The sequence below is a fragment of the Gopherus flavomarginatus genome, chromosome 10 (genome assembly GCF_025201925.1).
Source record: "Gopherus flavomarginatus isolate rGopFla2 chromosome 10, rGopFla2.mat.asm, whole genome shotgun sequence".
Taxonomy (NCBI): domain Eukaryota; kingdom Metazoa; phylum Chordata; order Testudines; family Testudinidae; genus Gopherus; species Gopherus flavomarginatus.
The window spans coordinates 40,315,169-40,328,217 of record NC_066626.1 but is presented as its reverse complement, the minus strand read 5'-3'; the positions used below and the strand labels follow the sequence as shown (position 1 = coordinate 40,328,217).

General features: G+C 39.4%; 1 protein-coding gene across 2 annotated transcripts in view; it reads right to left on the bottom strand.

Moving 5' to 3' along the window:
• The window catches only part of CHN1 (chimerin 1), a 133,026-nt gene that overhangs the window by 28,657 nt on the left and 91,320 nt on the right, over positions 1-13,049 (bottom strand). For both annotated transcript variants that reach the window (XM_050969038.1, XM_050969039.1), the window contains one exon: positions 225-309. In XM_050969038.1, coding sequence (XP_050824995.1) covers positions 225-309 — 85 coding nt within the window. The remainder of the gene's footprint in view (positions 1-224; positions 310-13,049) is intronic.

Here is a 13,049-nt window from a genome sequence, read left to right as displayed (position 1 = left end):
AGATTATTATTTCCATCTCTGAATGTTTGGAAGGCATTTAGATGTAAGGTTCAACGGTCAATAGAAGCACCTGATATAACTATCACTGAAATTAAAGGGCATCTTTCCAGTGATTTTAACAGGAGGATCAGAGCCTAGGTGCACCATTTATTATGAAATAGACAGTATGTCTAAGGCTTGACAGCATCAGGGTTGTCTTAAGAAGCAAAGAATAAACCAGTTACCTGCACATTTTACTCCCTGAGCAATGAGGCCCCACATGAAGTTGGCACAGTATTCACACCAGTGTGGACCCCTGAACGTGTGAACCTAGAAAACAGTAACAGAAAGGACAGACTAGATTATTTCACAGGCAAAATATTCATGCGCATAAATGGGCCACAGTTCCCTTTTTACTACAGTAATATCTGCATTCATTTCCTTTCATCCTGGTTTGGGGCTTACCACTGAAGGAAAAGATGACACAATCTAAGAGAAAGATTTAACTGCCAAGATTCTTACAGCCTGATGGAAAAAGGTGAGCTTGCCATCCTGAACAAAGGAGTCCAGTCCTCAGGAAATGGCTTTGCTTCACACTAATAGATCTGTAGGGTGAAGTGATGGAATTGTCAGCCCCACCTGACCTAGATCGGTGCAGCTGGTCTAGGCTCAGTAAGCCAGGATATGTAAACTAGCAGACAGCCAGTTTGCTATGCTTCTCCTCCCTTGACCACCACCAGGGATGGGATTTCAGCACTGTGCATTAGTGCTGTAAATGGAACTAAACGGCAACTGCTTTCCAACACAGAGAAGAGTATGTAAGGGAACTAGGGTCCCCACATTTGGGATTTATGCTGCCTGTCCCCTACAAACGGTCTTGCATGATATATGTAGTGACGCTGCAGGGCTTGTGCCTAAATCAGAAAGAGCCCTGCTAGGCAAATGTATTGGTACAACATATACTCCTGGGGGAATTCTGAAACAAAAGATTAAAAATTCTGTGCACAATATTTTAAAATTCTGCAAATTTTATTTGTCAAAACACCACAATATAATCACACCAGTTTTAATTATTTTTGGTCATTTATTTCAAAATACTTGTCAGCAAGTATGTCTGTAACAATACAGACAACAAAAAATTCAGCAATTTTTTTTTGCTAAATAGAGTTCTGTATTAATATGCCTAGTAAGGAATCTGAGTAATTCATTTAAACTACAATATGTAACCGTATTTCCCGCACCCATCAGAAGCAGTGCAAAGGCTTGGAGGAAAGCAGGGCTAATGGAGATGCTGAGGGAGAGGGAAGTAGATTGCTGGGAAGGAGCCTGGGTGTGAACTTGGAGGGTTGTTGGATATGGATGGGAAAAGTATGGAACAGGTTTTTTCGGGAAGCGGGGCGGGGTTGTTAGGGTGCTTCCCCCATGCAGATCCTAGCTCACCCTTAGCCTCTCCCATTCAGTCAGGCACATCTGCCCTCTCCCCATGTGTCCTTGCACCCTCTGTCCACATGTCATTTCACCCCACTCAGACACCCACTCCGCCCCATCCCCATGTGGCCCTGCACCCCTCCCTCCGTCTCTATGTGGCTCTGTACCCCCTCTCTTGTCCCCATGTCTCTATTCCCGCACTCAGCCACTCCTCTTTCCTTATGTAGCTCTGCACTCCCTCCCCCATCACCATGTGGCCCTGCACCTCTCTCCCCTCTATGGCCCCGTGCCTCCACTCCCACTCAGCCCATGCCCCAATCTGTCCTCTCCCAGTAGCCCTTTTGAGCTAGTCTGAACCCCCAGCAACCCAACACTGTCTGTCTCCCCATAGCCCCTGTCTTCTGACCTGGCCTGACAGGTGCTGCAAAGAAGGCAGGCTCTTTCTCTCCCTTTGCTGTCTTGGAGCAGCTGCTGTGTTCTATCACCACAGCACCCTCTGGTGGGCAACATGTGGAAACGCAGCACAATTTCAGCAGAAGCTTTTTTTCTGAGCAAAAAATATGTGCAGCTCATTAATTATGTGCATGTGCAGTAGCACAGAATTCCCCCAAGAGTTTACATAGCAATGCTGAATACACACTCAGAGGTTCCTTGGTTTACTATAAAGGATTAGCCTTTTTTTCAGAATAACGTTACATATTGAAAACCTATATGCGTGAATTTAGTAAGCGGAAAATGAATAGGAATCCAATTAAGCAAGAACAAATTCAAAGCTAAGGAAGAAGCCAATGCTAGTCTCAGTCCAGTCTTGCCTGCTTGTTCCAGTCCTTTAGTCACAATGAGCTGCCTCTGATTTGTTTTAGGTTTCCTGTTTAGAAAACCACAAGATTCTTAGCAGAAAAAATCATTATTTTGTTAACCAATGTAAAGGACTTTGAGTAGTTACTTGTAATAGATGATGAACTTAAATGAAATCAGTAACTGATGCTCATTAAGTAATGAAATTCATAGTTAAGAATATTTTCGCCTTAACTCATTCAGTTCTGGTTAGATATTGACAGAGGGTCATCTTGCACATACATATGCAATACCTAATCGTAAGTGGGTGTAGCAAAGAGAAAGGTGAACCTTTTAAAAATTGGGTGCCTTAAGTTAAGAATCTAAATTCATACAGTATTTAGTAGATATAAGTAATGGATCTGAAGTGGCCTGATTTTCAGAGGTGTCGAGCATCCACAGCGCCATTGACTCCAGTGGGGCAGGAACAGGTCAAAATGACACTTATCTCATACAAAATGAGTATTCAAAGCAGTTCATGGAAATTTTGGTAAACATTTGGGTATCATTAAGTCCTCTAGAAATTGGTACCAATAAAGAGAAAGATGTAACTGCTATATGACAGGTATTAAGGTAAATCTAAGAGTCAGTATGGAAACTTACTCCTGAATGTCATTGTGATTTTTATATAGAGTCAGGCTTTTAATGCTATGACAATCAGGTTTTCGTGGTACCTTCTTTGGTATTTTTAACCATAGAGTATTTGTAACTATATTAGGATTAGACTGTGATACCAGTACTCATATTTAGCAATACCCTGCACCTTGAGTCGTTCCACTGAAGTCAATGGGCTGCTTGTGAAGTATCACTGTCCAACCTTGATATGTAACTAAAAAATATTGTTTACACTGTGTAATCCATCCCACTAACCTCTTGCCTGGCTGACCCTCAGCATCTGCTTCCTCTATTCCTGCCCTTTGCTGTCAAACACCTCTGAAGGAAGTCCTTTGGATTTTCTCCACTACTGGCACAAATGCACTCTCTTTTCCTTCAGCTCTACTATGTAATTTGCCAGGGAACCGTACTTTGCCAACCTCGCTGAATTATACTCCATGGCCTCCCTATAGGATCTGGCTGACTTCTGCAGAGCCAAGCATGACATGATCAGTAGCTGTAATCACCATTCCCCATGACCATCATCACTGAGATTTTTCATATGGTCTCCTCCTCTAATCCATCATGACCTCTTTGATTTCTTCCTGAGCATCTATTTTTCCTTACAATAAACGCATGCTCTGGTATCGCCCATCCAAAATGTTATACCTTGATGCCACACAGAGCTAACTGAATTTTTTTGCATGAAAAAAATTTCTACCAGAAAATATGATTTTGTTGACATCAAAATTTTCCAGGGAAAAATGTTGATTTTGATTAATGTTTTTGATTTTCTGGTTTTGAAAAATGAAACAAAAATGGTATTTTGAAATTCTGATCCTTTTCCTTTTCCTCAAAAATTCATTTTAGCATTAGCAGTTATAAACTTTTCAGAATTTTTTGTTCCCTGAAATGGTTTCATATTTTGACTTTTCATTCCAATTCAGAGTGGAAACTAAATTCCACACAGGATGAAAATTTTGTTTTCCAAACGGATCTAATGCCACGTTCCCCTCCAGTTAGTGGTCTCTCTCTCACTTCACCCGCAAAATCATTGAATGGGCCACGTACAACCCTTCCTATAACTCTGTTCTGTTTTCTCCTCTCCATTGAAACTGCCCTTACCAATATCTCTAGTAACCTCATGCTGGCCAAATGCCTGGGCTTCTCCTCCATTCTAATCCCTCTTGACCTGTCTGCTGCTTCGGCCAATCATATCCTACTTCTTGACATCTTGCTTTCATGACCGCATTTTACTCTGGTTCTCCTTCAACATCTTTTTTGGTGGGCCCTCCTCTTTTCCTCTCTCACTCCATGTGGGAATGGAACAAAACCCAGCCTCGTCACCTCCCTTTCTACCTTTACACAATATCCATCCTTCTATTGATGACTCTCAAATCTACCTGTCTACTGCAGCCCTTTCTCCTGCCACACAATCCAGGCTGAGGGCTGTCTTTCTGACATCTCCTGCATTACTCATTGTCAAATCAAACATACATGGCTAAAAGTGAACTTCTCAGGATACATCCTCTCAATCCCTTCCTACTTCCCCCAATTCTTGGTCACTGTTGACAATAACAAAATCTACTTTGCTACTCAGGCCCAATACCTTGGGATTGTCTTAGACTCCTCACACTCTCTTATCCCACACATCCAGACTGTATCCAAATCCTGTCACCACTTTTTGTATAACAATTCTAAAAAATGAGCTCTTTTTATCGACAAAGTTGAATGTGAATGTTGAATACTGTGATCTATTAACCTTTACCTTCCCTGACCCGCTGAAAAATAGTAGTATACCAGAAGTCCTAATTTAAGTTATACCTTTTTTCTCCCGTACAAAAAGCAACTGCCATATGCAAATTTTACTTCCTTATAAAGATGTGAAAGCGGAATTGCCAATTTGTAGCTTCACACTCCAAAAAAATTCTTATTTTTGTCATACTTTTTCCATGATCTTTCATCCAGGAAGTTCTTGGAAGAGAGGGAACAACCAATTTATCAAGATCTATTTTTAATTTATAAAATTTAATGCTAATATATAAAATTTGACTTAACTGACCAGTTTTAAAAGAACAAACCTGCCTCAAAAACACACTGAATTCGACCACAGCTCCCTCCCCAAAGCCTGAGAAAATAGGAGTGTCTCATATTGTGGCTTAAAGTACAACAGAGTATCTCTGTCAGATCAAACAGGAAAACAAGTTTCAGAGTTGAGTGTCCTCCATTTGTATTTAAATGTTTAACTCTAGGCACTTTTATTCTGAATTCTCCACAGTATAAATGGGGTACATTAGAGCGAAAGAACTACTGGGATGGCATATGGAAAGACAGCTTGTCTCTGAGGTTTGCAGAATTCTTAATTCTTTTACTGAAAGCCATTTTTCTACACATAGAAAAAACTGCTACACTCCAGTGATTTATAATCATATCTCTTTTTGTACTGTGTTTAATTAGAGCATTAGGTAGTGCTTATATGTCCAAGGTCAGACATTTAAAGAGTCCCAATAAATAATTTCACTGAGGGCTCTGATGACAGCATATACCACAAGCATGACATCCTCCAGCAGTTCTCACTCGCAGTGATATTTGAGGCCTTGGTAAAATAGGTCAGTGACATACCAGCCATAAGAGTTAGCTATCTATATCTTTCTGGGGTCCATCTTTCTGCATATTATCTTTGGCCTTTTGAAATTATTAGGCTGCTCTTAGGATAGCTTGACTGTAATATGAGAGACAAGAATGACCAAGCAAATAAATAAAATTCATAATCATTAATAGAATAAAACAGGTAGACTTATGTTACACTCAAAATTAAACAAATTTAGAAACTCTAGTTTTCTTATTTTACCTAGCAGTTATTCTAACGAACATTTAGAAAAAACTAGAGTTTATGAAGGAATGCAATAAAAATGCTTCAGAAATGTGATGTGATAGAAAAAGACTAATTTGGAAAGCCTCATCAAAGCCAGCAATGAAAAGTACGGAAGGTTGGATGTGACATGTGAGGTATGTATAGTTTACCACTGAAGCATACAAACCATAGTCCTAATGACTGTGCCTTGAGACAAAAAAAGGTCTTCACAATTTATAAACTAAAGCCAGTATCCACTATGCTAGTCCCTGAGGGCATCAGCTTTTTTCTTCATCTGTGTCAGACGACACCCATACTTTTTATATTACAATGTAGCTTATTTTATGCACATCTCATATAGGTGTCAGTCAGAATAACAGTTTCTGACAAATCCATACATTTAGCAAATATGTCATGTATTAATCTAAAAAAATAACAGAACAACACTGCAAGGGTACCTCCTGGGGTTAAGCTAAGTAGACTGAGGCCTGGCCAGTGGTTGGAGGGGAGACCTGCAAGGGAAGAGTGTTGCAGGAAATAGTGTTGGGGGCTGAATAAGTGATACTTTTTGTGTCAAGACTGAATTGATAATGTAATGTGGTATTCAGGAGATGCTGACGGAGATGCTGTCTTTCAGGCAAGGCATAAAACTGAGTTTCTAATAACTTGTAGTCTGATGCCACTTTTATGTAGACAAGACTAAGGGCTTGTCTACACAGGGCTTTAGTTTGCATCTGCAAATTTTAGTCCACACTAGTGTATTGTGCACTAACTGGCCTGCGAGGACCCTGCTGATATGCACTAAAAGTTCCCTAGTGTGATTAATACAATTAAGTCCTACTACATTAACATGCACTACGGAATGTTTAGTATGTGCCAGAAGGGATACCACAACCAGTTAATGTGCGACATGCTAGTGCAGGCTAAAATCTACACTCCTGTGGTGCTGACTAAAGCCCTGCAAAGGCAAACCCTAGGGTGTTATTAGCTCATAGGACCTAGCTGAATTCCAGTGTCAGCAACTAAATTCTGCCTGTTTAAATTCCCCATGCAGTTAATAGTGAATACAACATTCTTCTATTTTTTTATATGTAAATTTATTCTATGGCATTTTAAAGTATGTCAGCTTGAATGATTAACTCAATCTGCAGTATGCTCACTGCCACCATGGATTTTACCAAGCACTGGAATAAACGTGCCACTCAAGCAGCCATAATTTCTATAAGAAAAGTACTCTATATCCATATCTGGTCTGACAATGAAGTCACACAGATGCAAAGGGTGAAGGAAACAGATGCCAACAAGAAATGAATCAACTCAAATATCAATTTGGCCAAAATTCCTATACAATCTTTAAAATAAATGCTTTGTTGTTAAAAGCAAAGAGAAGTTAAAAGGCCACACAGCAAATCAATGGAAGAACTGTGATTAATATACCGTATAGTTGCTTTTATTTGAAGATATAATAGAAATGAAGGCTATGGTACACTCTCTCTTGAAAGTGCGCTGACTGTATTTGTATCAACAATGGTGTCAACTTCCCAGAGCTAGTCTTGAATTGTGTCAACAACTTTGTTCAGCACATCTTGAGAGGAAGGGCCACGCTGCACGGAGTGCACCATCATTCAGAGAATCGAGTATAAATAGGACCTTTATCAGGAAAGAGCTCATTGTCTTGAATGTTGAGCAGGCAAACATTCCTCCAGGTCCTCACTCATACCAAGCCAGGAGCGCTGTCAAGTCTTTTTACTTCCTGCTTTGTGCTGATCATGTCAGCAGGAATGTGAACAACTGGGAATTATACTGAAGTAGTATGCTATAGCAGGACCAATGCAGGAAGCAGAAGAAAAGAGAGAGAGAGAGAGAATAATTTTTTGCAAATTTAATAAAAATGACGACATTTCTTTGAGCAATGGAATAATGGATTTTTCTTTAAATTGATATTTAGACTCTGAATCACATGCCCCATTTTAACAGAGGGTCTACATCACTTGATACCATGTCCATGTAAAATACAACAGTTAGAAACTGGAGTTGAAAACCAAATAGAGTTCTTAGATTTAAAGCTATTGAGCAAAAGAAATGTAAAATATTCCTCTGAAAGGGCAGATGATAAAGGGACTTCACTTTGCTATGTGCTGCCGCTAATTTGGAGAAAAGCAACTGATAAGAAGCTATGACACATTATGTAAGCTCCTTGAGGCAAATGCCTTGACTGCCTCATTACAGCCTTTCTAAACTTCACCATGTAAGTGAGCTAGTCAGCTCTCAGGGCCATGCACGTGCAAGGGCATGAGACCTAGAAATAGAGATGTGTAAAGCTCCTTGTGTCTGTACACAGTAGTTTGAGTAAAACAAGGATTTGAAGAAAATGCTATTTTATTTTTTAAACAAAGGAGGAAAGCTTGAAATTGAGGACTGGCATGTAAAAAGAAGTGGTAAACTAGTTTTGTGCTGCATAAAGACATTGCCTTGGAACAGCTAGGGCAAATGTAACAGTAATTGAATACTTCTGTTGGAGAGAATGCACCAAAGCCTAAACCTTCATGGTATGAAGTTATCTTATGGTCTATTATTAGTTTCAAAAGCAGAGATACAGAATCTCTGAAAGCTTTCTTGAAGCCTTGAGGAACTTTTAAAAAGTTTTCTTCACTCTGGATTTATGTGAAGAAGAGCTTTTTTCACCTTTGAATGATTTTTAAAGTTCTAAATGTCTAAAAGAAACCTCAAATTTCTCAGGGTTCTCTTATCTCTGAGAACGTGTAAAGAGACAGGCTACGTTTTTTAAAAACTAGAGAGACACTCAGTTATCGGAATGTCAATTTGTGTGTAGTGACTCCTTTAAAGATATTCTGAAATAATTTAAGAAGCGTAGATCCGGATCCAAAGTTGTTGTAAATTAGTATAGCTCTATTTATTTCAATGGAACCAGGCCAAATTACACCAACTAGGATCTGGCCCATAGTTTCCAAACAATCAGATATGAAACCATATAGATTAGTATGAAAAGCTATGAAAAAAATGCATCCAATGAACATTTGAAGGGTTTGCCACATGGTGGTTTTTTTCTCTAACATATGCACTGTATTTCATCTTTCAACTGTAATAAGTCTTACATCAAGTCTACACTGGAAATTTTTGCCAGGATGATAATGTCAGGACAGCGATTTTTCACTACATTCTTATACCAACAGAAAGCCTGAGCGTGGATACAGTTATACTGGCAAACAAGTGCTTTTGCTGGTGTAGCTTATTTTGCTCAGGGAACGGATATAAACTATCCTGGCAAAAGCTCTCTTTTGCTGGTATAAGCTGTCTCTTCACTAGAGGGGGTCTGTTGGTATAGCTATATGACAAAATCCTTTCTAACACAGAACTGCCCTCACTTCAATCTCCACTTGTGTAACACTTTTAAGGCTATATTCTGCCTTCAGTGACATGGTGCAAGCCCTTTGCCTTCAGTGTAATAGAGAACAGTATTTTGCCCTTTTGTTGAGTTCTGTGTTATGATGAACCATAAATATTAGATACATGCTAGGGAACCAAAAAAGAAGGGTTTATCAGCATCTCTGCTGACAAATTAAATGGAAAAATGCGTCTCAATGGAACCAAGTTTTGGTTTTAAAGAGATTAAGTTAGCATGTGCATCAGTAATTTACCATAGTAGTCTTGCAACCAGTAATACAAGCGTGTTAAATTAACCAGTCATGTTCTGACAGACACTAAGTAGCACAGCAACAAAGACAACAGCATGGCAATTGCAAATGCTGCACAAAAAGGTTAGATAAATGTTCTTCTGGAAACATATTTCCTTTTTATCCATCACAAAGTAAGTAAGATGACATCCTAGGGAAAAAACACAGGAAAATGTATATATTGTAACATACGATTCCAACCCTGCTTCGACAGACGTGAATATCTCCTTGCTTCAGTGAAGCAGTACAGGACTAATCTAGGTAGAAAAGTATTTTTGCACCTTGAAATACGGACATTTATGAAATATCTGCAGAGTTCTTCTCCTAGCAAGATTCACATTCCGCAAGAATCAAGATACTGGTGGTATACCCACAAACAAGTCAAGGGAGATCAAAATGATCAGTTCCCCAAGGCCCGTGAATCATACAATCCAGAGAAGGAAAAGACCTCCTAGATTATCTAGCCCAACTCCCTAACACCGTAAAATTGTTCCCTACAGTATATTTGCTACTGTTTTGTCCAGTCTTGTTTTAAATCTGCCGAGTGATGGGCCTTCCACTACATCCCCATAGGGAGAGTATTCCACAGGCTTAATATATCTCCCTGACAGGAAGGTTTTCCTGACGTTCATCTTAAAATTTTTCTTCTCTTTCTTTCCTCTCATACCTCCTGATTATATTCCCTTTCTATGACCCTAAATAATCTCTCCTTCCCCTGCCTTGGTGTTTATGTCCTTCAACAATTATTATAAATTATCATTCTTCCCCAACCTCAATAGAAACAGCATGTTCGGCCTCAGCAGCAGGGAGACGGCGGGATAGGGCAGAGGGATACAAATATTACCATGACAAGATATGGGGTGGGGAGAAGAAAGAGAAGGAAAACTCTGTATCACTGTAGCATTTTAGGACTGGGGGTGGTTCAACTGAGGAAAATGTGGAGGGATTCTCAGGGCTGTGGAATCAAGCAGGCATTCCCATGGAAAGAAGTTGCATATTCCCCCAAACTTAATACATTCAGTTTGAAAAAGAATGTTTCCCATTTCTTTATTGTGCATGCTCAGGGACCCAAGACTAGCCTCAAGTCCCTCACTGTGGGCATGGCTCTATAGATCACTTGTCTGATCTGGTCTTCAAAATTTGTTTGGAATAAGTATGTGGCTGCGAGATCATATTGTCCAGGAGCATAATCCAATTTCTACTGCCCCTGTCCCAATACTGGTTGGTAGTCTGATTTTGCAGACAGTTCAAATCCTTGGTCTTAATCTTAACATTATTTAATTGATAAGGTCTCAGCTACATTAGAAACGTCATCTCCAGCTACAAACTACCAAAACAATTGAGCTCTCCTGAGACAACATAGTTTACAGACACTAGAAGAGAACACGTAACAGGTAGAGACAAAGAAGTAGCAGTTGAGGTACCCAACTGTGGAATGAACCTCAGGAGGAGATTAGACAAATCCAGTCTGATCACTTTAGGAAATGCTGCAAAACCTTCCTGTTTGGCAAAGCTTTCCCCCCATAACCAGAACAACATCTGCAGCTTCAACTATTCCTCTCTTCCCTGATTCAAAAACCAAAGAAAAAAACGAACACTCAGACCAGGCCTGTCTTTAGCCCCCAAAGGGAAGACATTCACTCTATAGTATTGGGTTGCAGCACAAAACTGATAGCAAGATTTCAGTACCTGTTCGGTCATGTCCATAATGGGAAATAAATCTAAATATAGGGAGGCCTTGATATGGTTGATGGCAGGTTGGAATCATAAAGATGATTCAACAGATGGCCCTGGTTTGTTTTGACAATTGAAATATTATACAGTATGCTGGACTACACAAGCAGGATAAGTGACTGAAAGTAAAATACACCAAAATAATCAATATGGCCAGATCTACTTTAAGCCACATTTATCATCTCAGTTCACTCTCAAGTCTCACTGTTTAATTACTGTTAAATAAAGTGTCATTTTAAGCAAATTCCTTGTAATTGCTATGTTTGGAATTACTTATTTTGCTTTTAATAATAAAGTTTATGTAAAAAAACAGAAAAGTAGATGTGCTTATATTTTATCATTATAAATATATTCAACAGTTACCTCTTACCTTGAGGTTATATATTAAAAACTCACTCTGGCTTGCCATTTATAAGTTGTCATCCCTCTTTTTTACTTATAGAGAGAAATTAAACAGAATTCAGCCACAATGAATTTGCATTTGAGAAGTGTAAACATCACATCATAACTGCACAATCTAGAAAATACTATAGTATTTGCAAATGGTGATCATTAACTGTGCGAACATGGTCCTACTTACAGAGCTCAGAATCATCCACAGTGGCTGCCCACTTAGGGCAGAAAATAGCTTTGGGATGATAACTGGACTTTCAGGTGACTTAAACAACACTGTGCGTCTAAAAACAATTATGTCAACACAGAGTTTAACCCCTTTTTCTAATTCCACATCAAACAAAATCAGAGTTAGCAGATTTATTGGTGATTTGAAGGGGACAGCTGTTGTGTTTGTGATATAGTCCCATCACCACTGGTATTTACAATTTTTTCACCTCATTATTCAACAAAAGATTACTTAGAAATATTGTAATGCAGTAGCAGAAATATTTTAAAGTTTGCTAGAGGCAGCAGCCAAGTCTTCTGCCATTTTGCATGCACCCAGGAGCCAGCAGAAGAATGCAACAAGCCTCCACATTGCTTTCCAAGATGATGGCATGGTTGTAATAGCACATGCAACAAAAATAATTCTCCATTTCCTCTCCCCCAACTGTGCTAGTGAGGCACTTACTTCAAGTGCTTGGTGAGACAGTCTAATTAATAAAATAAATTAACACCACCTCATATATGTATACCTCCCTTTTACCCCAAAGGAATCAAAAGCATGTTATTGAATGTACATACACAACGCTATGCAGCAGTTCAGACAGGAAGTAAAGAAGCCTCCCATTTTCAAGTGCAAGATGCAGAAGGAATCTAGGGAAAAAACAGGACATTCCCAGGTTGAAAGTCTCCCAGGCCACCCCTATCCTTGCAAAAAGTGATGGGGTAAGGCAGAGCATCAGCCTGGAAAGAGTTAAGAGATTCCTGCCTATCACATAGCTGGCAAGGAAGAGGAAGCTGAACCGTGTATCCTCTCTTCCTCTGGTTGGTGGATGCAAAGCAAAAGGCCTGTGGGGACTACATCCAGGTTGGTCCATCGAGTTGCTTTATTTTGTGTTCAAACAATAAATTGTGTCCTGAGGCAAGGACCTTCACAATGACTTGGACAGGGTGTTTGCTTCCTTTACTGAGCTGGTAAAACAGTCCAGCACCCTGCTAGTGACCTGAGATATTTAGTTAGGTGATTTAAAATGAGTATAGCTATACTTTTAGGATGACAATCTGACTGTCATACTGAGCAACAATGCAGGGAGCCACATAATCTGCTGCTTGCTGTTGGTTTCAGATCTATGGCACAATAAATTTGGAGGGTTTATAGTTTAAAAAAAAAGAAACAAAAATAAGGATTTTTAAAGCCATTGTAAATGGAGGTGACGGCCAGACTTTAAGCCTATCATTCAGGACAACATCCCTTTAACAGGTAAATTTACTGTCATATGCCCACTGGCACACAAGTTTCTGTTCTTGTGAAGAATTAGCAGATTTTAAAA